The sequence below is a fragment of the Cetorhinus maximus genome, chromosome 24, assembly GCF_964194155.1.
Source record: "Cetorhinus maximus chromosome 24, sCetMax3.hap1.1, whole genome shotgun sequence".
Lineage (NCBI taxonomy): Eukaryota > Metazoa > Chordata > Chondrichthyes > Lamniformes > Cetorhinidae > Cetorhinus > Cetorhinus maximus.
Window position 1 is genome coordinate 37,199,431 of NC_135902.1, and position 27,732 is coordinate 37,227,162.

General features: G+C 44.6%; 1 protein-coding gene across 1 annotated transcript in view; it reads left to right on the top strand.

Annotated features, from left to right (window-relative positions):
* bahcc1b (BAH domain and coiled-coil containing 1b) overlaps nt 1-27,732 on the top strand; it is a 247,453-nt gene that overhangs the window by 150,418 nt on the left and 69,303 nt on the right. The window contains exons 12-14 of the mRNA XM_078571020.1: nt 5,676-5,872; nt 6,816-6,952; nt 13,418-13,549. Coding sequence (XP_078427146.1) covers nt 5,676-5,872; nt 6,816-6,952; nt 13,418-13,549 — 466 coding nt within the window. The remainder of the gene's footprint in view (nt 1-5,675; nt 5,873-6,815; nt 6,953-13,417; nt 13,550-27,732) is intronic.

The following is a 27,732-nucleotide window of genomic DNA, read 5'->3' on the forward strand; positions in this document are numbered from 1 at the left end:
GGGTGGTTCTGTTAGTTAATGATGGTATTAGCACAACAGAGAAGGAAGACCTAAATTGAGGAAACTAGGATGTGGAAACGGTTTGGGTAGAGATGAGAAATAGTAAAGGCAAGAAGCCATTTGTGGGAGTCGTGTACAGGCCCCCTAACAGTCACCACGTAGTAGGATGGAGCATAAAGGAAGAAATAATGGGAGCTTGTCAGAAAGGCACGGTGATAATGGGAGATTTTAATCTACATATAGACTGGAAAAGTCAGGTGGGCAAAGGTAGCCTAGATGTGGAGTTCATAGAATGTTTCTGGGATAGTTTTTTAGAACAGCATGTCCTGGAGCCAACCAGAGAGCAGGATATACTAGACCTGCTATTGGTCAACGAGAGGGGATTGGTTAATGATCTCACAGTGAAGGCACCCCTAGGTAGCAGCAACCATAATATGATTGAATTTGTTTGAGCAGTTTGAGGGAGAGAGCAGTGGGTCCGAGACTATGGGTGGAATTTTTTATGCCCGCTGGCGTTGGTCGTGTTCAGTGACATGAGTGGACAATATGGCGAGAAGGCCAAAAATCGGTTTCACAATGTCAAGAAACCAGTTTGCGATCGTCCGTTCAGCCCGTCAATGGCGGGTCACGTTTCCCGCCATCAGACGTCAGGAAACTCATTGTAGTGCACCGGCATATCATTATAAGACTAGCCCTCTGGACTGATTTCCACCCCCCCAAGCTGGATCGTCCGCCCACATCAGCGTGATAGCATGCCGACGTGTTTCACAACAGCACATAAGTGATGTGCACCTGGTGAGCTGCTCTTCACTCGGGACTTTGAGGTTTGTTTGCCTACCTTGCTTCAAGCAGCACTCGCAGTCATCAGCGCCAGGCAGCACCACATCACGTTTAGGGAGGCTCACGGGCAGGTTTCTACCTACCAGACCAGCCGTAAGGTGGGGGTGTCTTTGTGCAGCTGCAAGGCTATGGCTTGCTTGGGGAAGTGGGAGAAGTGGCCTCAAACAAGGGAAGACACTGTAGGGTGAGGGCTGTACTGGGGAAGGGGGGTATCCCTTCGTCCTCTCCCTGCATTGGCACTGATCACCACTACGATCGCCTACCAAGCCAGAGTGGTAATGTTGCTGCCCCTCCTGCAGCCAGAGCAGAGGTCGAGGACATCACGGTGGGCCTCCACAGCCTCCAAAAGGCGCTTGAGGGACGTGTCACTAAACCTGGGAGCTGCAGTGCTTCTTGCTTTTTGGGGCCACGTCTTATTTGCAGCAGTCCTGGGCTGGAAGCACTGAGAGGTGTGCGTGCGGCTGCACTTTAAACGTGGCACCCGGTGTAAGGAAGTGGCGAGGTGACGGCGTGGCGGACGAATGAGAGCCCGCCCACCATTGAAACGGCGTGTTTCCCGGGAATGCATAATTAATGCGGCGGGATCGGGACAATACGGCGTGAGAAGCTTCCACTGCAGCAGATAAAAGGTCATTTTTCCTGCCCACTACCGCACTTAGTGCAAATCTGGGGCAATTCTGCCCTATGTTTTTAAACTTAAATAAGGGCAATTATGAGGGCATGAAACCGGAGCTCACCAAAGAGAATTGGCAAAGTAGGTTAAGGGATAGGTCAATAGAGATGCAGTTGGCAAACGGTTAAGGGGGTGTTTCAGAATACACAGAATAGATACATTTCAACAAGTGAGAAGAACTCCAAGGGACGGACACACCATCCATGGTTAACTAGAAAGGTTAAAGATAGTATCAAGCTTAAAGAAAAGGTATATAATTGTGCAAAGATAGGCGGAAAGCCAGAAGATTGGACAGAATATAAAGAACAGCAAAGGATGACTAAAAGATTAATAAGCAGTAGGAGAAAAAGCTAGCCAGAAATATAAAAACAGATAGTAAGAGTTTCTATAAATATTTAAAAAAGAAACGAGCTAACAAAGTGAGTGTTGGCCCTGTAGAAAGTGGGACTGGAGAATTGATAAATAAGGAAATGGCAGATGAATTGAACAGGTAATTTGCACCAGTCTTCACTATAAAAGATACAAGTAACATCCCAGAAGCAGCTATAAATCAGGAAATGGAAGGGAGGGAGGAACTCAGGAAAATTACAATCACCAGAGAAGTGGTTCTGAGTAAATTGTTGGAGCTGCGGGCTGACAAATGCCCGGGTCCTGAGGGATTTCATCCTAGGGTCTTAAAAGAAGTGGCTAGTGAGATAGTTGATGCATTGGTTTTAATTTTCTGAACTCCCTGGATTCGGAGCAGGTCTCATTACATTGGAAGTGTAACTCCATTATTCAAAAAGGAGGGAGACAGAAAGCGGGAAACTACAGGCCAGTTAGCTTAACATCTGTCATAGGGAGAATGTTGGAAGCTATTATTAAAGAAGCTATAGCAGGGCACTTGTATAAGTTCAAGCAGGGAGAGTCAACATGGTTTTGTGAAAGGGAAATCATGTTAACCAACTTATTGGAGTGCTTTGAGGAAGTAACATGTGCTGTGGATAAAGGAGATCCGGTGGATGTACTGTACTTAGATTTCCAGAAGGCATTTGATAGCATGCCACATGATAGGTTATTGTGGAAAATAGAAGCACATGGTATGGGGGTAAAATTTTGGCATGGATAGAAGTTTGGCTGGCTAATAGAGTACATAAGGAGGCTACAAAAATATATAGATAGATTAAGTGAGTGGGCAAAGATCTGGCAAATAGAGTATAATGTGGGAAAATGTGAAATTGTCCATTTTGGCAGGAAGAATAAAAGGGAAGCATATTATCTAAATGGTGAGAGGTTGCAGAGCACTGAGATGCAGAGGGGTCTGGGTGTCTTAGTGCATGAATTGCAAAAGGCTAGTATGCAGGTACAGCAAGTAATTAGGAAAGCTAATATAATGTTATCATCTATTGTGAGGGGAATTGAATACAAAAGTAGGGAGGTTATGCTTCAGTTATACAGGGCACGAGTAATACCACACCTGGAGTACTGTGTACAGTATTAGTCATCTTATTTAAGGAAGGATGTAAATGCGTTGGAAGCAGTTCAGAGAAGGTTTACCAGACTAATACCTGGAATGGGTGGGTTGTCTTATGAGGAAATGTTGGACAGGTTAGGCTTGTATCCGCTGGAGTTTAGAAGAGTAAGAGGCAACTTGATTGAAACCTTTAAGATCCTGAGGGGTCTTGACATGGTGGATGTGGAGAGGATGTTTCCTCTTATGGGAGAATCTAGAACTATGGGTCACTGTTTAAAAATAAGGGGTCACCCATTTAAAATTTAAAATTTCCCCTCTCAGAGGGTTGTGAGTCTTTGGAACTCCCTTCCTGAAAAGGTGGTGGAAGCAGAGTTTTTGAATATTTTTAAAGCAGAGGTGGATAGATTCTTTGTAAGCAAGGGGGTGATAGGTTACTGGGGGCAAGCAGGATGCAGATTTGAGGTTACTATCAGTTCGGCTCGAGGGGCCGAATGGCCTACTCTTTTTTTGTATATTTGTACGTTCATATGTTCGCAACACACCCAGATCCCATTTATAATCTATCCTGTAAGATACACAGGGTATCAGGATCTGAGCTGGTGGCTGTGAGTTTGAAATCAAGTGATAGTGCTGTGTCTTTATGATCACTGTGTTGGTGTTCCTTCACTGCCAGATCAGGCTCCACCTCTTGGGTATCAGAAAGTAAAAAAGACACAAGAGTAAGGCTGTGGTGAGAAGAGAGGGCAGGAAATAGGAGGGTGCATGCTTTCACCATCTATCGTTTGTAAATAAGAAGAGAGTGTGGGATGAGGGGGAGGAGGGATGTCAGAAGGAGGGTTAGGTATGTGGATCTCATCTTCTTCAACGGTTTCTGCCCTGCCACTGGCCACAATCTCAGCAATGAGCGTCCCAGTAATGACCAGCAGCATCTCTTCCATCAGGGTTAAGACATGGAGGTGCACCTGTCCCCTGAGAGTGTGCCACCTTGTCCTGCAACAGAGGGGGAAGTGTGTCAGCGAGTGTGGTGCAATGGGTTTAGGTGAAGTGGCTGTCATAGTTGAACAGCTGGCAGTGTATACAGCTGTGAGCTTGCAACAATGCTAAGCGTATGAGCTTGAGGCGAAATATATGAATGTTAGGTATGAGTCTTGATTGATAGAGTTTGTTGATAGGTGAGTGATGAAGATGTGGTCATTTGAGCAATGACTGAGGCGAATGGTGCAGTTGGTAGGGGATGGCAGCCACTGACCTTGACCACTTGAGTGAGATCATTGTACTTTTGGTGGCACTGCAACCAGCTCCTCAGGGCTTGAGTCCTGCCTTTCTGAGCATATGTCTGGAGATTGCGGATACAGGACCCACCACGTGCTTTCCAGCTGCTCCACGAAAGCCTCCAATGCCGTGCCATGGAACCCATTCTATCCCATGTTGGCCCATTCTTCACCATCTCCCAGGTCAGATACACTTCCTGCATGACAGCCAGCACCTGCCCTACACAAGGCATCTCTCCTTTAAGAGGTACAGGCTAATTTTATGTGGTGCTAAGAAGTTATAATTTTGGGCCCCAGTTCTTGTGTGTAGCCAATGAACAGCACAGTTAGCCCTGGCTGCACACGGCAATCACTTCGTTGAGCAGGAAGCACAAAGTTGGTGTGCTGCCTGCAGCCAGTTGAATGGGCGAAGGTTAGTTGTGCACCGCAATCCGTATGCCCCCTTTTAGGAGGCTATCCAATTTAGCTCCTTTAGTGTTTTACATGTTGCCAGTGGCTTGTGGAGATGGCCAGGCTACCTGGAACAGGTGAAGGAGTGAGGTGGAAGCGATGGACTCAGTTAAATGGAGAATGCTGATGATGCCAGGGTTTGCAGAGAATTTGATATGTAAGCTAGAAGTAAAGATGTTTTGACTTGATTTTTAGATTGATAGGGAAGTTAGTGTAAAATATTGATACTGCAGAGTGTCATTAATTTATGTTTCCTTGTCCATAAAAGTAGCTTCTATTTCCAAAGGTGAAAGACTTTATTTGCTCTTTGAATCTTCTAATCTTGCCCATTAATTTTCCAAAGCAGTTGCTCTGAATATTTATTCAGCTTCCTGCAGTTCCCCAATCGATAGCAATGCATAAAGAATAAACTGCAAAAATAAATCGATGGAATAATAGGTATCAGTTCAAAGGAATAAAAACAAAAAAATGCTAGAAAAGCTCAGCAGGTCTGGCAGTACCTGTGGGGAGAGAAACAGAGTTAATGTTTCGAGTCAGTATGACCCAAAGAGCTAAAAGATTTTTTTTTTAAACTGCCTAGTTACTTAAAGCAGTTTCCACCTAATTCCTTTTAGCTCTGAAGGAGAGTCATATGGACTCGAAATGTTAACTCTGTTCCTCTCTGCACAGATGCTGCCAGACCTGCTGTGCTTTTCCAGCACTTTGCTTTTATTTCAGATTTCCAGCATCCGCAGTATTTTGCTTTTATATAAGTTGAAAGGAATTAGGTAGGAACTGCTTTTAGCAATCGGGCAGTAAAGAAAACTAAAGGTGAACATCTGAGCACTTGAAAATTTGTGACTGGCACTACTTTTAGGCAATTGGAGACAGAGAGAGAGAGAGAGAGCACCAAAGCTAGCATTTGACAGATTGAGGTTGTATTGCAAAAGATAGTGTACAAGACAATGCATCAGTGCTAATGAACTATGGAAATGTTTCTTGTACACAGGGGAGGACGAGGCTATGCTTACTCACGATCTTCAAAGCCTTGCGACTATTGCTGCTGCCCGCTCATTGGTGGAAGCAGTGTCCCTCGAATTGGGTGACCCCCATATTGACACAAGGTCAAGCAGATCCTACATAGTGCGAATCCCACGGGTGCTGAATTTACGGAGGAAGTACTCATGGAGTCCAAAGGCAGAGACGGTGAGTTTATTGGTAGATTTTGTGACATCGAGCTAGACACCATTAATTCTCAGCTTCACTGGGTTACTCTCTGCATCCCCCTAGAAAATAGCCAGTGAAGAAAGTAACTCCTTGCTGTTTTAGGCTCCACAGCACTTGGTGGGCCTCTTGAATCCCACTCGCCTGATTCTTCGTGCATGAGCCTGGACCATTGGTTATCCAGCTGCAGAAAGCATCCAGTCCAATAAATCCTGGGCTAAATGCAGCAGAGACCTTCACACGTGATGGTTTGCATTGGGAAATGGGGCCGTCGGACACAAGCGCAACACCTTTTGTGTGGAGTCCATTCAAATAGGGAAAGAAGTTAAAATCGCAAAATGCACCAAGAAGGTACAGCATGGCAGCCCTGATTTGCCAGGACTGAAAAGTTGATGTTCTTTTTCTCGCCCATCCATCCATATGAAGCGGCTGTGAATCACAATAATGTGATCCAGGGACAAATGTAAAACAATTGTAAATGATTTGATTCGGGGTGTACGCTGTCAGCTAATGTGTAGCATTTGTAGGACAAGTTGTCGAAGTACCAATCCATGCCCAGCTTCAGGGACAAGGCACACAATTGGGTACAAGAGAACTTAGGCTAGACCAATAATACTGTGTTTTAGTTATCGTTTATATGTTAACTTCATGAGGAAAGGAAGACTTTTATGGAGGATGGTTTTAAATTTGGATTTAAAATTGAATTAGAAGGACAGCTAGTGTAGTGTCAGATGCCATATATATATATATATATATATATATATATAATGTGAAGTAGGTGCTTTTATACCAGTGAAAGAAGCAAACACTGGAGGCGGTCAAAGTGGGAATAATGTATCAATAATTAGCATAAATGATTTTAATTTGGTAGGATGACCTGTTTACAGAATGGTTGATTCTTTTATATTGATTCTTTGTGGTCAAGGTTTGTCCTCTAAAGGCTGCAATGGATGGAATGGACACACAGGAGCTGGAGATGAGAATGAGGCTTGCTGAACTACAGCGTCGCTACAAGGAAAAGCAAAGAGAACTGGCCAAACTTCAAAGAAGACATGATCACGAGTGGGTGCCATCTCATATCACCTATTTAAACACGTGATAGAGCTGCAATCAGAAATACTGTTCAGATAGCGCAGAGCGCAGCTCCCAGCAAACTGCTTTCCACACATCTGAGTTTGTTGATACAATTCTGTCTTGCCTGTAGTATTGAAGAATAGGTGGCTCGACAGATCAGACTCATTCCACTAAAGACGACTCTCCCGTAGCTAACTCAGCCTTTATCTTTCCATCTACACTTTTTCAATTTAGTTGACTTCCTCCCTCCTCCCCTAATTTCCTTCCCCGTCATCCCCAGCTCCATTCTGGGTGTTTGGGAGGGCTGTACTGCTGGCTCCAACATAACCTCACTCAGCGATCAGACAATTCCAGGTGTATTTATGTCTCTGCACACAGCTCAGTCTGTACAGCAACAGTGTGGCTAAGGCTCTGATCTAACGAGCACAATTTATTCTCGTCACATAAAGGGACAAGGATATGATGAAAGCATGGGATGCAGGGCTATTTTAGAATAGCTGAAAGGTGTTGGAAGGAATTATCAAAGCAGCCACATCGAATGAGCTGATATCGCCACGTGAGATATTTGCGATACCTGCTAATTTTATACAGCACAAATACTTAAGACGAACAATGTCACGGCACAGCTTCCTAAAAGCTGCTGTCATTCATGGAACTTTCTCAAATTGTTTCTCGGCCTGAATTTTACATTCCCAGGTCAGGCGTGTGCCCCACCCGAACACGCGTAAAACTGCGCAAAATGACTTGGGGCGTGCGTCCCGACACCATCGCACACACCGTGCAATATTGAGGTCGGCAGGCGCGCGCGGGCGTCAGAGCTGTACCTGCTGACAATTAAAGGCCCAATTAAGGCCATTATAAAGCCTATTGACCGAGATTTAACATTGCCCGTGCAATTCTTAGCTCATTGCACGGGCAAAACGGGCGGGCATAAAATCGCGTTTAATCATTTCCTGATCCACAGATGGGATAAACGGCACCTGGAGCAGCAGCGCTTTCTCTGTCATTGCTAGCTCGATGCTGTGTGAGTACAGTGTTGTCCCAGAGTTTCTTTGAATCTCATTTGATTGTCAAACCTGCCTTTCAGCATCTCAGCTCCTCATCTTCCTGGAAGGTTCCCCTGAGTATTGCAGCACAGTGCTCCTTCTTTTTCATGGCACTGGTCCTCTGCATCCCATCTAACGGGGATAGTGTATTCCGCTGGTTGAATCTCCTCTGAAGATGAAGGGAGGGGTAGGAGGGAGAGGAGGCCATGTGGACGTGGGCAGCATCCCAGGGACAGACCTTTAAGAGGAGAGGCACGGGCTCAGTTGGTGCAGGGCCAGCAGGGAGGGCACGCCAAAGACGCCACTACCCAGCGGCCAGAGTGTTCAGGCAGTGCTCCAACTACCTCCCAATGTCCGAGGTCCAGTGCCGCAGGAGACTCCACTTCTCCAGGGATATGGTGACAGCAATATGTCACATGATAGGTCTGGAAATCGCCTCCAACTGCGTGGGTGGACACCCCATGCCGGTGGCTTTGAAGCTCACAGTGGCTCTCAACCTCTATGCCTCCGGTTCTTTTCGGGGGTCAGTAGGGGACCTGTGCAGCGAGGCAGAGGACAGGAACCTTCATGGAGGTTGGGACACCAGGGATGCTTTGATCCAGCGAACCTTCAGCCAGGCACCCAAGGCACTGATGCCTCATCAAACCAATGCACAGTCTCCTTTGCAAATAATTAATAATTGAGAACCCAACCCAGTACACTAGCACCAAATAACACCACACTTTTACAAGCCTGTGCTGCATCTGGCACCTATTCATACCATCCAGCCAACTCGGCCCATTTAAGTCAAATAAATGTTTATGTTTCTTCACATGAACAAAGTGTCCATCCCTCACTCAAGCTTCAAAATAGTTAATGCAAATAATGTCACCTGTGACATGCCCCTGTTGGGCTCAAGGTGCCTTTAACTTACGTCTGTGGGTGCTGCGTCTTGGTGCTCCCCACCTCGCTGACCCTGGCATTGGAGGCAGTCTGCTGACTCTGCTGCCCTGGTGGTCCTGATGAGCTTGGCAGTCATCCACTGGTTGCTGGAGCCTGAGCAGGATCTGTCTGGGAAGGTGCATCCAGCCCCATGGCTGGGCACCCCTCAGTGGTCGCGACATCATCAGGAGCTGGTGCCCTTGTCCAGAGCATCCTGGGAGGAGCCCACACAGATGACAGGCAGCTCGTGTGCCAGCGCGAGGTGCGTTTGCACCTCCCTGCTCACCGTTGATGGACGGGGACCCGGCAGAGAGATTAGGTGCCTCATCCGTCTCTCACACTGGTAGTGACCTCCTGAGGTCATTGCCTGTGTGAGGGTTTGTAGGTCTGAGTACAACCTCAGGAACCCCTGAGTCTGTTCCTGAAGCTGCCTCTCCATGAGAGTCACCACTATCTCCGTGGAGGAGGCTGGGCGCATGGTGTTAAGGGTGAAATAAAAACTCATGCTCTGCATGGACTACTCCATGACAGAGACCATGGCACGCAGACCCTCATGGATCCCCGCCAGTTCTCCTTATGTACCCCGTTGGACATCCAACGTCTGCCACCTGATGGATGACTCCAGAGGCTCATCATCTGCCTCAGACGCAGCATGGTCCTGGTCTCCAGCTGTGTTCTCATTGTTGGCTCCCTGGGCCCTCTCTGCCTCTGCCAGCTCCTCCTGCGAGTGTGATGTGCCCTCACTACTCCATTACCTGTGGGGCTGAAGAACTAATGCCCACCAACGTGTGAGTACCTGCACTGGTGCCTGGTATACAGAGACAATGTGATGCTGCTACAGGTGTGATGTCCTCCTCGGAGCTCAATGGGGTGGGTCCTCAGGGTCGTCAGTGCCTCCTGCAATGGCGCATCTGTAGGAGGAAGGCATAAGATCAGTACATTCAATCATCAAAGTCACTATGCATACTAGGCAGGCTGAGGAGACAGTGGAGAGCTGCTGCATGCAGGTCTCCCTTGATGTCTGTCGTGGAGAAATTAGAATTGATCATTAAGGAGGCTGTACCTGGGCACTTAGAGGAGCTCAAGGCAATCAGGAAGAGTCAGCATGGTTTTGTGAAAGAGTTTTTGAAAGTGTTTTTGAAAAAGTAACATGCGCAGTGGATAAAGGGGAGCTGGTGGATGTACTATACTTGGATTTCCAGAAGGCATTTGATAAGGCGCCACATCAAAGATTATTACAGAAAATAAAAGCGCATGGTGTACGAGGTAACATATTAGCATGGATAGAAGATTGGCTGGCAGGCAGAAAGCAGAGAGTATGCATAAATGGGTCTTTCTCTGATTGGCAGGATGTGATGAGTGGAGTCCCACAGGGGTCTGTGCTGGGGCCCCAACTTTTTACAATTTACATCAATGACTTAGATGAAGGGAGTGAAGACATGGTAGCTAAATTTGCAGATGACACAAAGATAGGTAGGAAAGTATGTTGTGAAGGGGACATGAGGTTGCAGGTGGATATAGATAGGTTGAGCGAGTGGACAAAGATCTGGCAAATGGAGTTTAATGTGGGAAAATGTGAAATTGTTCTCTTTGGCAGGAAGAACAACAAAGCAGAGTATTACTTGAATGGAGAACGGCTGCATAATTCTGAGGTGCAGAAGGATCTAGGTGTTCTAGTGCGTGAGTCACAAAAAGTAGTATGCAGGTACAGCAAGTAATTAAGAAGGCTAATGGAATGCTATCCTTCATTACAATAGGAATTGAACATTAAAGTAAGGATGTTATGCTTCAGTTATACAGGGTTTTGATGAGACCGCACCTCGAATAGTGTGTGCAGTTTTGGTCTCCTTATTTAAGGAAGGATGTAAATGCATTGGAGGCGGTTCAGAGGAGGTTTACTAGATTGATACCTGGAATGAGTGGGTTGTTTTATGAGGAAAGGTTGGACAGATTGGGCTTGTTTCCACTGGAGTTTAGAAGAGTGAGGGGTGATTTGATCGAAGTATACAAGATCCTGAACGGCCTTGACAAAGTGACGTCGAAAGGATGTTTTCTCTTGTGGGTGAGTCCAGAACTAGAGGGCACAGTTTTAAAATTAGGAGTCGCCCTTTTAGGGCAGAGATGAGGAGAAATCTTTTCTCTGAGGGTTGTGCTCCGCAGCATTATGACTGCTCTTCTCCTGACAGGATAAAATAGAAAGTCTAATTATTGCTCCGTCTCCCTGAAGGTCCTTTCCTGGTTTCTCCTCATCACCCACCGCCCCCCTGCCCACCCGGGCATTAGGCGGGCCATGTCACTGTGGTACATCTCACCCTGCAAAGCACTGAGACCAGTCGTGCTGACATCCCAGCCTTGGCAGGGCAGGCTTCATGCCAGTTGCCATACACATTCACAGACCTCTGAACGTTCTGAGCAACGGGCACCCGACTAAAATTCTCCATAGAGGTCCATGACATCCCTCCACTTTTTCTTGCTGACTGCAGAAGATCATTGAACCTTTTGCGGCACTGAAGCCATGTGCGGCGCACCACGTCATGCCCACTGGCCTGGGCAGCGACCTTTGTCCAGGCCTTCTTGGTCAGTTGGGATGACCTTTTCTTGCCATCCTTGGGCATTACGATATGTCGCCTGGCACTGACCTCCTCGAACAGCACTCCCAGGCACTCATCTGAGAAATGGGGGGGTGGGGAGGGGCAGAGTACCCACCCAACTTGACCCCCCACAACCCCCTCCCCCCTAACCTTCCATGACCACCAGGTGCTGAGGTGATGACTGCGCACAAGGACATTTCTTGAACAGCGTCCAGACAGCTCCCTCAGCCTCCCCACAACTCCTGGAAGCCTTCAGGGAGCTGCCTCTTCTGTTTTTGAACACCCCGCCTGGTCCCCATTGGACCCACCCCCACGCACGGAAGAAACAACTGGCAGTCGTGTTTCACACTGGGCGGGCCTTAATTGGCCACCCAGCGTATAATCGCATTCACAGCGCAATCTCAGCCAGGAGCGAGTTTTACATCCGTTTCCAGCCACATCGACTTTCCTGTTAACCGAGCACCAATTGAGCGAGTGAATGCATTACCTTGTATGATGCAGATCCAAAGGCAGGGTTGAATTAGCTGCGTTCAGGTAAGTGAGAGTGGGCTATTACAATTGGCCTCAGTGTGGCAGAGGCTAGGGAGGGGCAGCTCAGCAAAGAGCCCCACTTTTGATCACTGCTGTAAATATGAGAGCATCAGATGCTGACAAGATCAGGTTCTCGACTGGATCCCTGAGCCCCGAGCCTAATGCCACTGACTGTTGCAGCTTGTGCAGAAAATGCACGACATCCAGAGACTTTCATTGCCCATGGAGAATATTGAACCGCACATCCTTTCAGGAGAGGAGGGGAAAACATAGGAAACATTTGCACCATATGGACATACAACAATGCCACACAGGAAGAGGCCCACTGGCTAGTCCCACACCACTGCAATGCCTTGTGCATCACAACACATACACTCAGCGTCATTTCCCAATTTCCTCTTTCTCTCCTAAAGCCCAACGACTCCTGCTGGGCCACAGTTCCATAGTCACCAATCCTCCTCTGGTACATTTCCCAGGTGGCTATTCTTAAGTGTGAACGTAAACCAGTGCAGTAGTAAATGTTTGACAAGCTCTTTTGTAGAGTGAGGTTCAGCCATGTTGTATTCTTTGCTCCATTTCATAACCTGTATAATAATCAACATTACAGAAAATACACTTTTCATTATATTTCATGATAAGTATCTTGGGCTTGTTACTAAAGTTACCAATGACCTTCCTACTCATGGAGTTAGATGCATCTTACCTTGTAGTAATTTGAGTATTTATGGTGTGTTCTGGTATAATGTTAGTAGAAAATTGCTGGCTCATTGCATGACGTCAAAGTCTCTGGCTTTGTCTCCATCTGCCGGTTCAATTTCATGAGGCGATTGTCCTTGAAGCAGAAAACGCACTCGAAATGTTAACATTATCTAGAGTAAATTGGAGTTTTGAGTTGCAGTCAGGGAAAAAAAGGATCATATTAAAAATATTGTGCTTATGCCAGTCGAAGTGTATCTTATGGAAGGCGTCGTGAGGACTTGATGCCATGCGTTTGATCCCAGGGACTGTGTTTCATTCTTACCTTGCCTGCTTTGGGTTGGGAAAATTGCATCAGCTTTCTCCTCAACGACGAACTAAAGCATGGCACAATAACGAGGTACTCCATCTTACAGTGAAAAAAAAAAATGGACATAATTCATCCCAACTGATCAAATAGCTCCTTTACCTAGTCAATCACAGCAAAGCATCATTTACACTGACGGAAAAGGTCATGGCCCAGACAGTCTCGCCTACTGGTTGGAGGGTGCTTGGGGGTCGGCAAATGACCTGAAAAGAGGGCAAGATGTGGAGACATGTACATGAAAACGTAAGATGAGAACCTGGTGGTGACAAGTTGATAGCTTTATTTGTATTCTGGTTGGTAGGAGAGATGAAAACTCAAGAAGCCCAGCAAGGCGAGGACCTGGACGACCAAGGAAACGCAAACATCTTTCCACTGTCCTGTCATCGCTCGGACAGCTTAGTGAACTGGAGAAATGTGACAGCAAAAAAGCAAAGTAAGTGGCCGTTTACTGATTTAAAATTCCTGTTCCATGGTGTATTCAGAACAACATCAAGCACTCATGCTGCTCCGGCTGTGGCTCAGTGGTAGCACTCTCACCTCTGTGTCAGGAAAATTATTAGTTCAGGCCCCGTGGGAGCAGAAATTTTGAGGTTGACATTCCAGTGCAGTACAAAGGGAATGCTGCACTATCAAAGGTGTATCATTCAAATGAGGCCCCTTCTACCTGTCAGGTGGACTAAAAAGATCCCATGGCACCATTTCAAAGAAGACTAGGGGAGTTATCCCCAGTGTCCTGGCCAATACTTATTCCTCAGCCAACATCATAAAAACAGATTGTCTGGGCATCATCACATTACTATTTGTGGGAGCTTGCTGTGAGCAAATTGGCTGCCACATTTTCTACATTACAACAATGACAATACTTCAAAAGTACTTAATTGGCTTTGGGCTGACCTGTGGTCATGAAAGGCGCTATATAAATGCAAGTCATTATTTTCCTATTTTTTTTCCGTTCAGCCTAGAATTGTGGAATATTCTAATAGGAACTTACCTGGCAATTAAGAAAAAGTAAGAACTCTCTCCCACCATCATATCTCTATGTTAAATGAGCAGCACTTGCAGTTCTAGAATATAGCAACCGGAAGCTAGACTTAAATGAAACCAAAATGGAGAGTTCGGAAAACCTGAACTGAATCCATCCAAACACTGTTTCCTGATTAGGGCAGTAGACAGTTCCAACTTCTTACAATCCAACAGAATCGGCAAAATAAACGTATCTGAAGCATTTCAGCAAAATACTCAAGCTGCCTGGGTCACCAACAGTTAATACACATGGTAGCAACCAATGGCAAGCTGCTTTGGATTTGTGATGCCATTAGAATCGGCGTTGATGTTGGAGAGGGGCACCAGGAGCAGATTTTTTTTGGGTAGGCTATGACTCCTTAATCTCAGTTGTGTTGCCAGTTTGCCATCAGCAGCTGAAATGCTGATGCAACAATCGTGTAATTGACGAAAGAGGAAATTGCTTTGGGACAAGTCAGGTGGAATGGAAGCAGAGTGAAGCTGCTTTGGACTGATGTGCTCGTGTTTCCTAAACTGTTACAAGCTGAAACAGTCTGTAGCTAAAGATCTAATTAACATAAGGATTTAGATATTTTATATCACTTGTGTTTTCTTTACATTTTGCAATGTCAGTATGGCTTTCACGACATTCGATTTTTTTTCCACTGGATCCGCTTTTCAAATCACAAAAGGTTGAGGCTATTTATTTCCAAATTGCATCTTAGCTTGCCACTCCTGCAAATCCTACAGTTCCCCTACCCTAACATCTACTTGTATCTCAACCCATTCCAGGGTTTTGTCTTCACTTTCCTATCCTGAAGTCTGTTTCCTGTGATGATCACAATTTGTTTGATAAAGATCTTCCCAATAACATTCTCAAATTTGTCTTTTACTCGTTTGTACCTGTGACCCTTAGCCCTACGCTCCTGGTTTGAAGTAACTTTCTGCTTCAAACTTTTCCAGACCATTGACTGTCTCATATACTCCCAGTAAGATCACCTCTCTATCCATTCCTTTGCAGTTGGAAAAGTGCACATTCTTCCATTATTTCTTGTGCTACTGTTTCCTGATGCTAGGGATCAGCCGTGTGGCCTGATTCTGAACTGCATCCTTGGCTTCACTGTTTCTCTTGTGTTTTAATGGCCCCAGTGCTGGCACAGTGCAGTGTGGTCTGCCTAGCACACCATACAGTTCGAGCACAACTTCCTTTGGCTTGTCCTTACCCCTTTATTGGCTATATAAATGGATCGTATTGTAGAGCTTTCCGCAATCCACTTGAGAAATCATGCTACCTCAAAAGGGCGTTGGTCAAATAGAATCTCCCCCTTCTGAATTCATGGCAGTAATTTTCTTCGGAGGTGGCAATGGCCCTCACAAACCGTCCGCCCCTGCACCCGGCTGGACCGTCAGGAGCAAGTTTGCCTCCGCAGAGCGGGCAAGCCCCAACCTGATGGCCCGATGGCTGCTCATTGGCTCAGTTCGTGGCTTCTGCACCCCATTTCTCACACCCCCCCCCTCACCCCCACCCCCACCCTTCCCATATGGGAGGAAGTGCAGCTTCCCTGAGAGCTGCCAGCAAGTCAAATGCCAGCAGATCTCTAGTGCCACCAGCGCCACCTGAAGCAGTGGCCGCTACTGGGAGAGCAGCCAACCCGCCACAAAATTGTCACAGGAAGTCAGGCGCTGAGATAAGTGGGGCGGTTTCACCGGGGCCAGTCAGGCAGGCTCCGGCAAAAGGGATGGGAGGGGCCGCAATTGGGAGGCGGAGGTGGGGGTCCCTCCTTGGGCACAGAGCTCCCAAACAGGAGGCACTCAAACCCCAGGCCACAGTCAGGCAGCCAGGGTGTACCTGGTGGCCTTGCCACATGGTGTGGGCGCCTCCTGCAGCGGTGGCGGGAGGAGGTAACTGGCCCTTTAAGGGCCTCATTGGCTTAAGAGCAGGTGGGCTGCTTGACATCTACTCTGCCGCTGGTATAATTCAAATTGATGAGCGTTTACATTGCCAGATTAGCTCCAGAGTAAAATTGGTTAGGCTGAAGTCTGCAGTGGAATTCTACAAACCCTTCTTAATGATACAGAAATCCCTTCTGATGTCAGAGAATGCACACAAATACCAGGAGTGACAATAAAGTTTACTTATGATCTATGCTGCCAGGCAACAAGGATGTCAGTGCACTGATCTTTCCTGCACATCTACATGAACAAACTGCAGAAGGTCAGAGATCAGTGGTTGTGTAAATGTTACAGACCTTGGTTCTTATCTCAGCCACACCTGGGATGAGTGCTTCAGTTGCTTCTTATACACTCCTGTTAATGGCTGTTAATTCCAGCATTTTTTTCTGAAGTTTCTCAGTATCAGCATTCCCTCCCTCAACCTCTCTGCCTCTCTCTACCTATCTCTCCCCCTTTAAGGCATTCCTTAAAATCTACGTATTTGGTTCAGCTGTTGAATAACCTGTCTTACTATCTCCTTATGTGACTCAGTGTTAGATTCTGCTTGGGAACCCCTCCTGTGACATGACATATGATGTTTTACTATGTGAAAAGTGCTAGATAAATGCAAGTTGTTGTTGTCGCGTTGAGTTTTACTGACTGTCAACTCAAATCAAGAGCTGAAACTTCATTTATCTCATTCCGAGCGAGGAGACCTGCTGCCAAGAGAAATAACGTTAATGTTTCTGCACATATTCCAGTAACTAATTTGAGAGAGAGCAGCAAAAAAGACTTAACACACTGAAGGGGAACGAGTTTAAGCTTTCTCTGGAGGCTGGTTTTCGTACTTGCAGTGCTTGAAACTGGAAGTCCTTTGACCATGTTATCTTCAAAATACATGATTATTTAATAGCTATGACTTTCAATCCAGCTCACTGAGAATTACTTGTAAGTGTGTTTATATTACTTGCAATAGTTTTGTCACAAGGCATTGCCATTAAACTGATTTGTAATATTAACATTATTTTTATACGTTTCATTATGATCAAAGCTTTGAAGATGAATATGTCAGACTCAAATATGAAGCTTTTTTTGAGAACAAGTATTTAGGAGAAAAGTTATGACAAGCATTTTAAGAAAAAGGTCTTTCACTCTTTCAAGCCATGTCCAGTGCGCTATCAACACTCATCACACAGCAACTTGGAAACAAGTTCCAAACTTGTGCAAAGCCCCCAACACTGCAGAAGATAAAGCCATTGGTTACGCTGTGGTAGTGCTCATTATCACAGGGACTAATTATCATTCATTATCTGCGCAGGGATGGTATTCCCACACTGGAAGACCCACTCTAATTCAACCTCTTTGTGGTACAAATTGCCTCTTTTCCCACCCCTTCCCCCCCACCCCCTCCAACACAGCAGGCGTATTTAGCTAGTCAGTAATGTGATTGGTGTTTGCAATGTATCAAACTCACTGATTCAATGGAGGTAGCACAATTTGTGCAAAACGGCCAATCACATTAAAGCTGAACAAATGGTTTAGTTTCCCAGTAGGAGACTTTGTCATAAGTAATAGTTTAGGGAAAAAACAAACCTCAGTAAGCATTAGACCACAGAATCGAATGACTAATGACTTCTTTTATTGTCAATAAATGCAATCTTGCTTGAGATTCTGAAACAGCCTCCAACAAATAGTGGTTTACAATCCTTGAGATCATTTTGAAATTGTTTTGAATCATGAAGTTCTGAAACAGCTGCTTAACAACCACAAAGGTAATTTTTTGAGTGTTTCATTGGTATTCATTACACGTGGCCATAGCTACCTTATTAAAAGATTTACAACCAAAAAGTTGAAATTGGTTTGCTGATAATTTTGGTGTACTACTTGCATCTCTTAGCTAGGTAGCCTAATATCTTGGGACCCTGACCTCTTCCTTTGTACAGCCTTGCTAAGATTGAATGCAGTGGTAGAAATAGGGCTACTACATTGTAATGCTGTGTTTCCAACCTATGACCACCATTAGGGAGGCTCCACTTCTGGGCTAGAGCAGTGGAAATTTATTCCCCCTTCCCCCAGTTTCAGTTGGCATGAGTTTCTACTTAGGGTGCATTTTTGCAGCCACTGTAAGGAAGAGTGGCTGATTGGGAGGAATTCATTTTGACAATGCACTACTGGCAATTCAAACATTGATTGGCTGTGGAAATATCCGACTCTTGCATGTCCTGGTCTTCCAGGCAACAGAACTAACATGAAATAGTTATTATTAATTATTCGGGCCGAATGCAGGAAAAAACATGGCTACAAAACAAACAAAAAAATCAATATCAGATTTATTTTCAGACTGCATTTGAAAAACCGTGGTTATTAATGACTGAAAGTGTGATTTGCTCTGGCTGTGAACTGGGTCAACTGCACTTCCAAAAATTGCATAAGAATGAGTTGGAACTGTAAGAAAAGTTTTAAATGATGCAGAATGGCATAGGGATTTTAAATAAAGTTTAAGTTCATCCCCTTCCCTCCAAGTAATCCAGAGCTAACAAGATACAACAAGCTGGACTGAGTAAAACAAAACCAGAAAATAACCCCCAACGCGTCAGAAACTGCACTTTCACCTCTTGCAACCTTCATTTCAGTCCAGATCAGACAAGGGAGATGAAACTGTTACCATTCTCCAGTAGCGCTTAAGGATGATAGTGAGTTGGATCTTCAATCCACACAAGCTTAAAGCTCAAACCCACACACATATTTGTCTAAAACTTCCTTTCACGTGAAAGCATGAAAACTGGGCAACCAATTTCAGGTGGGATCTAGTCATGTTGGGCGTACACACCGTTTTTTTTGTCTGTTCAGGGTTTCATTGCCCTGGGGCCAAGCAATTTGTGTGCCTGCCCCCTTTCGTGTGGTTATCACAGAAAGAGGTCAATGGCAAGATGACCCAGTCTGCCTGTCTTGCTCCCGTGTGTGCTAGGATTTGATCCCGGCAGACTCGGAACACATTTTACTTCTCAGTGGATAGTTTTCCTACAGCAGTGGATTAGAAGAGTGATCAATTAATTAGATCTTATGGCTAATGGAAATAACCAGTTACGCATAGTATTAAAAATCATGCCGGAGCCAGCCCAACTTATGCTAATGCTCCTGATCCCAGTATGTGGGGCAGGGTCAAGACCCATGGAATGGATGAAAGTTCCACCCTCGCCCAAATCTAGCTGTCGCTTGAAGGCAGTCACAGAACTTCCTAGGCCCTTATAGTTTGAAAAAGTTCTGCTGTACATGATATTTTGACTCCAGCTTTCAGGGGTGAATTTGGCTTGTTACAACCCAAGAATTAAAATCATCGTTCTTAAAGCCATAGCATTGACGTGTGTGTGTTCTGTGGGTAAAACTCTTCAGAAAGCCTTATTCAGGTCTTTTTCTAATGTGAGGGATGTGGAAACTCATACCTGTGCTTTAGGACTTCAGGTTTAACACGTGAGATAGACTAGCAATGTAGAGCTTTTTGGCACCTGCTCATAGTCATTAGTACCGTCGTCTATGGCCTCTAATTTGAATTGTGAAACAATATATAAAAGGGAGTGCCTGTGAACTTTTATCAGCCCTGCTACCTGAAGTGAGTTCTGGTGTAGTCATGCTGAGAATGAATGTAGAAGTGCTTTATATGACTAATTGAAAACCTTATCGGAATGGCATAGCCATCCTTAACCAACTGTGTGAGTAGCGTGTTTCTGCGTAGCACTTTACTGTCTTCCCAAAGGAAGGCCTGTCAGGATGAGCAAGCAGCTAGCTACAATAGTCTCTTTTTTGTTGTATTTCAGTAGTAATTTGTATTGGAGATACAAAGAAGCCTGACCTGGAATATTCTCCTCAACCCTGCTAATGGAGTGAACTCCTCAGAGACCTGCTCCAGAAAGTTGTATGATAGGGTAGCCTCTGAACTTTGACCCCAGCTCGGGAAGATAAGAATGGGAAGTCTGCCTTTGTGAATTCTAGTGGTATAGACTTGGTGAAAACCTAATAATTAAAATTTAATTGATTGCATTCAGTCTGATGTTTCTGAGCCCCAGATTATGTGGGGAGCTTGAACCCATTTGCCCTGAGCAGAAATAAAACTGCCTTCAAAGCAAAAGGCTTTCTTTCAACAACAAAATCTCCCAGTGAAGACAAAGGGTTCACTCTTGCAGCATTTGAATTCAAACAGACGAGATGTTATTTTCAGGTCAGTTTTCAAATGAGCATAACCGGTGATATATAACCAGTGATATAATTTACCACCTACTGAGAGATTCACAGTGCTTAGTTGCCTGTTTTAACTTTTTTTTCCAAGTAAATGCTTTAGAACATCATTGCCTTATTACCTGTCAGCCTTTGACTTAACTTGAACTGGCCAGATTTTGAGCCATGTGTTGCTACTCTCCAAAGGAACCAACCAATTTAATAAATGCTAGTTGAAGCACAAGGTACTTTTATATTGCTCTTTGACCACCAACTCATGTGTCAGACATGAGCAGCCATCACACCCACATAGATCCACTGTATTTATTTAGACCAGCAGCAAGGAAAACCCAGACCTCACTGGATAGTTCTTGGCTGTCACCTGTCTTGCTAGAGGTACTGTTGTGGTGACAGGTATGCATTCCAGTTGCCATGACATTATCATGCACAGGCATGTGTGTCTATTAACTCCATATTGACACAATAACAAAAATATTACTTGAGTATTGCTGAAAAAAGAGACATGCTGTCAAAGCTTTTCGTCTTGCTCTCGTCAGGACAGATTCACAAGAATACCAAATTTCAAAGTGGAGCAACAATTTATACTGCATGAGAAAGGAGGCCCTGATTGGTCAAGAAGTTGCCATGGCAAACTCACTAGGGAACTATTCTTCCCTCATGCTTTTGTTAATTCAAAAAAGTTGCAATGTCTGGGCATATTCCTTTTGCCTGCAGAGGATGGGTCCCTGCATATGAATATATGAAGCTTTTCGAAAGTGTAAGGAGCTACATTGCAAGTCTGACTGATAATCTTTAATTGGTTATTAGTGTAATTCTTAGTACACTCGAGAATGGGCAACACTTGCACAATCGTGGAATCACATCTAACGCTAGACATTATGGGCAGAATCTTCCGTTTGGCGAGCGGGGAGGCGGGCCCTGCTCGCCGACGGGTAAAATGGCGCCGGGTGAAGTTGGGCGTGCATCCTGACGTCACCCCGCGTCAAATTTAGATTTTTAGTTCGGTGGACGTGCAGCTGAATTGGATACGCGCCCGCCGAACTGTCAAAGGCCTATTAAGGCCAATAATAAAGTAATTAACACGATTAATGGACCTGCCTGCCCAACTTTAAGGCTGGCGGGCAGGCCGGGAGCCCAGGCGGGCTTCTGAAAAAACATGAAACCTCATTCACGGGGGGATGAAGTTTCATGAGGGTATTAAAATTTTTATAAAATATTTGAATAAAAGAAATTGACACGTCCCAGCTCATGTGGCAGTGACACATGAGTGGACATGTCAGTAACTTTTTTCCCCTTCTTCATTGAAATTTTCAAACCAGAACCGATCTCCCTGAGGCAGCACTTAGCCTCAGGGAGATCTGTGCGCTCTTTTGCGTGTGTGCGTGAACGAGCGCACTCCCGGCTCAGGGAATCCCCACCCGCACTCCCTCCCCCCACCCTGCACAGGGAGCGCATAGTGCTTCCTGGCGGACATCACGCTGGGCGGGCCTTAATTGGCCCGCCCCCGTAAAATGGCGGCAAGCCTCCAACTGGTGGCACCAATCGGGAACAAGCCCGCCCGCTCCCGCACATCCCCCCCTCGATGGCGGGAAAATGTTGCCCTATGTTCTGAGATTTTCAAGCACAGGTTGGTTGAATATGGTCAGTACTCTGCCTATTGCGAACAGTTCTAATGTTAGAGATGATTCCATGATTGGACAGCATTTGCTGAACAATGCCAAGTGCGTGAAGAATTACACAGACAACCAATTTAAGATTATCAATTGGGCTCACAATGTAGCTCACTTATGCTTGCTGGAAGCTACATATATTCATATGCAGGGACTTGTCCTTGTGGGCAAAAAGAATATGTCCAGGCATTGCACCTTTTTTGAATAAACATAAACATGGGGGACAATAGTTTCCTAGTGCATTCGCTATGGTAATGTCTCAACCAACCAAAGTTGACTTGCCAACCACTCAGCACCCCTTTTCACATGAGGTATAATTTGTTGTTCTCTTTGAAATTAGGCATTCTTTCATCTGCCCGATGAGTGCAAGAGGAAAAGCTTTGACAGCATGTCTCTTATTTTCAGCAATACTCAGGTTCTGTACTACCAAGTGACTAAAAGACATTCCTCTAGAAACTGGATTCTTCGGGCAGACAATGGCCACTGCAAAGTCCAGTATGGCATGTGGTGTGTGCCCACAAATTCTGCAATAACTGTATGGCATTCGGACAAGGTGCCCACCTGTAACAACCAATGTGACTATTGACAATGCAGATTGAGTGTTTAATGCTTATTTCGGGTTCATTTCCAATATTCAATAGCAACTGAACACAGCAAATGTCTGACTCTCCATTCCCAACCACTTGGCCACAAGAGAGTGAATATATCATTCACAGCATCGTGACAATTCCAAATCTTCCATTGGAATGATTCAAATGATTCCTACTTTCCAATTTTTCAATACAAGATCACACTCAAGAATGTAATCCCTTTTGATTAGGATATTATGTAATAAGAAATATTTTACTATTGAGATATAAAGCCTGCCAAAAGAATCGGAAGGGTGATAAGGAGAATTTTGTTCAACTCATCAAGTTATTTTGGTCTGGAGTGCACTACTTGAAAGGGTGTCAGAAGCAGATTCAATAATGACTTTCAAAAGGAACTGGAAAAGTACTTAAAGGTAAAAACTTGCAGATGCGTGGAAAGAAGAGTTATGGGGAGTGGGTCTAATGGGACAGCAGTTATAAAGAGCTGGCACAGGTACATTGGGTAGAATGGCCCCCTTCTGCACAGTCTGATTCTAAGAAATCCTTTTCACCTTCTTCAGAATCACTGCAGAGTAAATATAGGAAGTACAACAGGAAAGAGCGATAGAAATAAAATTAACAGACAGAAGCTGTATCAGTGAACTTACTCCAAATAAAGATGTCAAATATTTAGTTAGCACCAGAATTGGAAATAATAGTCTGAGTAAAAGACTGAAATGATGAAATAATCTATATGCATGGATGTGCTGTGGCACCTGTCTGTAGCTCACAGTTGAATGTTGCAGGTACAGGAATGGATGATTATTCTGGAGTTCTGCTTGGTTACCTTTGGGGATCTGGGAGCAGTTTCCTTTAGAAAATTAAATCGGTAGGGTAGAGTCATTCACCATCAAATACATCGCATGTGACCTGTGGGAGGACAATGTTTGATAAGCCAATGGACTTTTCTCAATCTGTTTTTTTTTCCCTGTTCTTTTCCTTATTGGAAATTTAGTTTATGTAAGAGCACAATATCAAGTAATGCCAATGAATGGTAACCGCGTTTAAGGATAGGTAACAATCTGTAGCTGCAGTGTGGGACACTGGGCTTATGACCAAAGGGTCAGAAGTTCAAATTTCAGGCTTGTCTGACAGTCTAACCTAATGGTTGCTTTTGCTAATTATTACCTGGCTTGCTAACTTGAATGATGCCTACTTGTAAAGTGCTGCAACTCACCTGACCACTGATACCCTGCAAAACTATGCCTCCTGCAAAATAATCATTAAGAGTGTTACGCTGGCTATCGAGAAAAGGTGCTTTCTCAGCCAAGGGAGTTAGAATGGGGCGAAGGCAGATCGGGGACCGGGAACTGGTGGGGGAGCAAATGTTGATACTGGCAAAGGAAGGGAAGGGAGATGATTTTCAGATCAAGCTGATATCACTTTGCTTCATTTACTCCTTGTCATCAACGCTTCAATTTAGATCAGTGTTCCTGCATCTCGGAAGCAGCGGGGTTTGCATTTTGTAGGTAGGACCAGTGGGAGGTGTTATCTAAAAGATAATTACTCTGCTGGGTTAGATGAAGTCAACACTTCCCTGATTTCTTACATCTGCTGGCGTCAAAGTAATTGGAAAGCAAAGTGATAAACCAAGAGAGGGTATGCGAAGGGAGGTTTCACATAGCTCATTTAGGATTGAGTGGGATAAAGGTGAAACATGCATCACAGCCTCCTTACTCCTTTGCTGCTGAACATGTGTAAAACCCCTCAGGTCATAAAAAATGTCACATCTCCCCATGGAACTCTGTTTTGTAATTGAAGAGACAGGACAGTCAAATCCTATTTGGCAAATTTTCTGTTTGACACCAAATATGCATTCAGTTATCATGACCTAACCCTTCCACTGGTACTATAGGAGTCAGGGAGTAGTGGTTTGTTTGGATGTGACTTGACCCTTTTCTCAGTAAGTGTTTTAATGTACTGGCTCTATTTCATGATCTTTTGCATGTAGGGCTTTTCAACCTCAAACACTGCTGCTGTTTTTTTGCAAAAATAGCTCACATTACAGTGCTACCCTCAGACTGTATCTTGTGAGGAATTGAAAAATCTACAGGAAATACCACTTGAGTCGGTGCCATTGTGGTTTAAAAACTGGGTGTCAAAAAAATTAATAAGAACGTGTCTGTAAAGAATCACAGGAAGTATTTTTATGGTGTTGTAAAACTTTAGCCTCACTTTGCTCCTTTTTTGTGCAGTCAACCCTTTTGTCTCTGCGGCTTTTTGTACACATAAGGCAGGAGTACTTCAGTGTAGATCTCATTTAGAATATGATTAACAACATGTACTAAAAATTAGATGGACAAGAATCCTTAAACTTAACTTCAACACAGCCAAAAGGTAGCGGCGAATGGGTGTGAAGCTACAACATCCCTGTTAGATTTTCTCTCTTTATCAAAAGCCCTCATAATTCTGAATTGCTTTGGAAAATCTCCTTACAACTTTCTCTGTTCAAAGAACGATCCCAGATTCTCACGTACTTCATCCCTTGCTAACTTGAACGTTGTACAGCTGAAAAATTAAGGTGCCAGAATTACTTTCATTCCCAATGGAATTTCTGAAGGGAGAATAAAATAGCAGGTTCTATATGAACCTTAAAATTATGCCGGAAGTGAAATTCTAAGATGTCCCTAATACTGACCTCTGTCAATCTTAGGCCACAAGTTTTATAAATTCAAATGATCTCTAATAACTACAGGTTGATCAGAAGTGGCTCTAATGTGGCACAATCTATTATTGAAAGATACTAAATACATAAACCACTGAAGGGTAAGGTTACATGAAAGTTACTTGTAAGTTTTTTTTTTCCATATTGGTTGCCTATAAGCAATTTGTGATGATTTGACTAATGTTTGGGTAAGTCAACTATAGATTCCATTAAAATGAAGTATCATCAATAAAGTGATCGAAGGGGTCATCAACGGTGCTATCAAGCGGGACTTGCTTAGCAATAACCTGCTCACTGATGCTCAGTTTGGGTTCCGCCAGGGTCACTCAGCTTCTGACCTCATTACAGCCTTGGTTCAAACGTGGACAAAAGAGCCGAACTCCAGAGGTGAGGTGAGAGTGACTACCCTTGACTTCAAGGCAGTATTTGACCGAGTGTGCCATCAAGGAGCCCTAGCAAAACAGGTGTCAATAGGAATCGGGGCAAAATATTCGACTGTTTGGGGTCATACCTAGCACAAAGGAAGATGGCTGTGGCTGTTGGAGGTCAATCATCTCAGCTCCAGGACATCACTGCAGGAGTTCCTCAGGGTAGTGTCCTAGGGCCCAACCATCTTCACCTGCTTCATCAATGACCTTCCTTCCATCATAAATGGGGATGTTTGCTGATGATTGCACAATGTGCAGCACCATTCATGACCCCTCAGATACAGAAGCAGTCTATGTCCATATGCAGCAAGACCTGGACAATATCCAGGCTTGGGCTGACAAGTGACAAGTAACATTTGCACCACACAAGTGCCAGGCAATGAGCATCTCCAACAAGGGAGAATTTAACCGTCGCCCCTTAACATTCAATAGCATTACCAGCACTGAATCCCCCACTATCAACATCCTAGGAGTCCTATTGACCAGAAACTGAATTGGACTAACCATATAAATACTGTGGCTAGAAGAGCGGTTCAGAAGCTGGGAATTCTGTGGCGAGTAACTCACCTCCTGACTCCCCAAAGCCTGTACACCATCTACAAGGCACAAGTCAGGAGTGTGATGGAATACTCTGCACTTGCCTGGATGAGTGCAGCTCCAACAACATTCAAGAAGCTTAACACCGTCCAGGACAAAGCAGCCTTGATTGTCACTCCTTCCACAAACATTCACTTCCTCCACCACCAATGCACAGTAGCAGCAGTGTGTACCATCTACAAGATGCACTGTAGGAACTAACCAAGGCTCCTTCGACACCACCTTCCAAACCCATGACCACTACCATCTAGAAGGACAAGGGCAGTAGACACATGGGAACACCACCACCTGGAAGTTTCCCTCTAAGCCACACACTATCCTGATCTGGAACTATATTGCAGTTCCTCAATGTTACGGGGTCAAAATCCTGGAACCCCTTCCCTAACAGCACTGTGGATGTACCTAAACCACATGGATTGCCGTGGTTCACAAAGGCAGCTCACCGCCACCTTCTCAAGGGCAGCTAGGGATGGGCAATAAATGCTGGCCCAGCCAGCGAAGCCCACATCCCATGAATGAATTTAAAAAGGTTGAGTTATCTTCACCAATTCTAAAGTCAGTGTTATATACATAAAAGAGAAAAATTGTTTGATTATTTCTTGTATATGTAAAATATGTTTAGATTGAATTTGGTCTGAGACATTTTGCTCTGAAAATATGCAGAGTTTATGTAGGTTTCAGAAGAATACTTCACAGTTACTAAAGATTCACTCCCAGAGTGTATAATGAGTTCAGTGCCATTCATTTTAATATTTGAAGTACTAATCACATGTTACCTTGCTAAATGAACTTAAAAATCACATAATAATGAGTAAGAAAGCTACATCGACAATGATGTGAAACTTCAGGAAGTAAGTAGTTAGTCAAACTGGGAAATTATAAAACTGAATTTAACAATGACTATAGAAACTGAATTGAACAACAAAATTTGGGATGATGGTAGTTTATCATAAAAATAATGTGGGGTGAAAATGAATCAACTCCCACATTGGGAGTGTAAAAAAAAGATAATGATGGCTTTAGAAGGCAGCCAGCGTACCCATATTCCTTTTAGGAGGTTTAGAGTGAACGTTGGTTGTTTATCCTCTGCACCAGCTTGTTGACATTTTAAATTTCGCTCTCCGGGAGCGAGTGCTGAGAAATGCAAGAGTATGAGCTGAAAGAAGTTCCTGAACTGCACTTTATGGAGAAGTCTTAAATATTACCAGTGGGTGATTGATTCGTCTAGAGTGGCACACTCGTGATCCTAGCTTTCCATTCATGTATTCATTCAGCTTCTCATCTCAGTCAGTAGCATACCCATCTGTGGGTCAGAGGATCTGGATTCACACAATAAATTTGAACAGATTACCTGGGGGGGGATCCTTCACTGCAGGACTGAGGAAGTGTTGCATTGATGAAGGTGATGTTATTTGAAAGAAATGTGAACCCAAGGTGCTGTCATCTTGCTCAGGTAGACT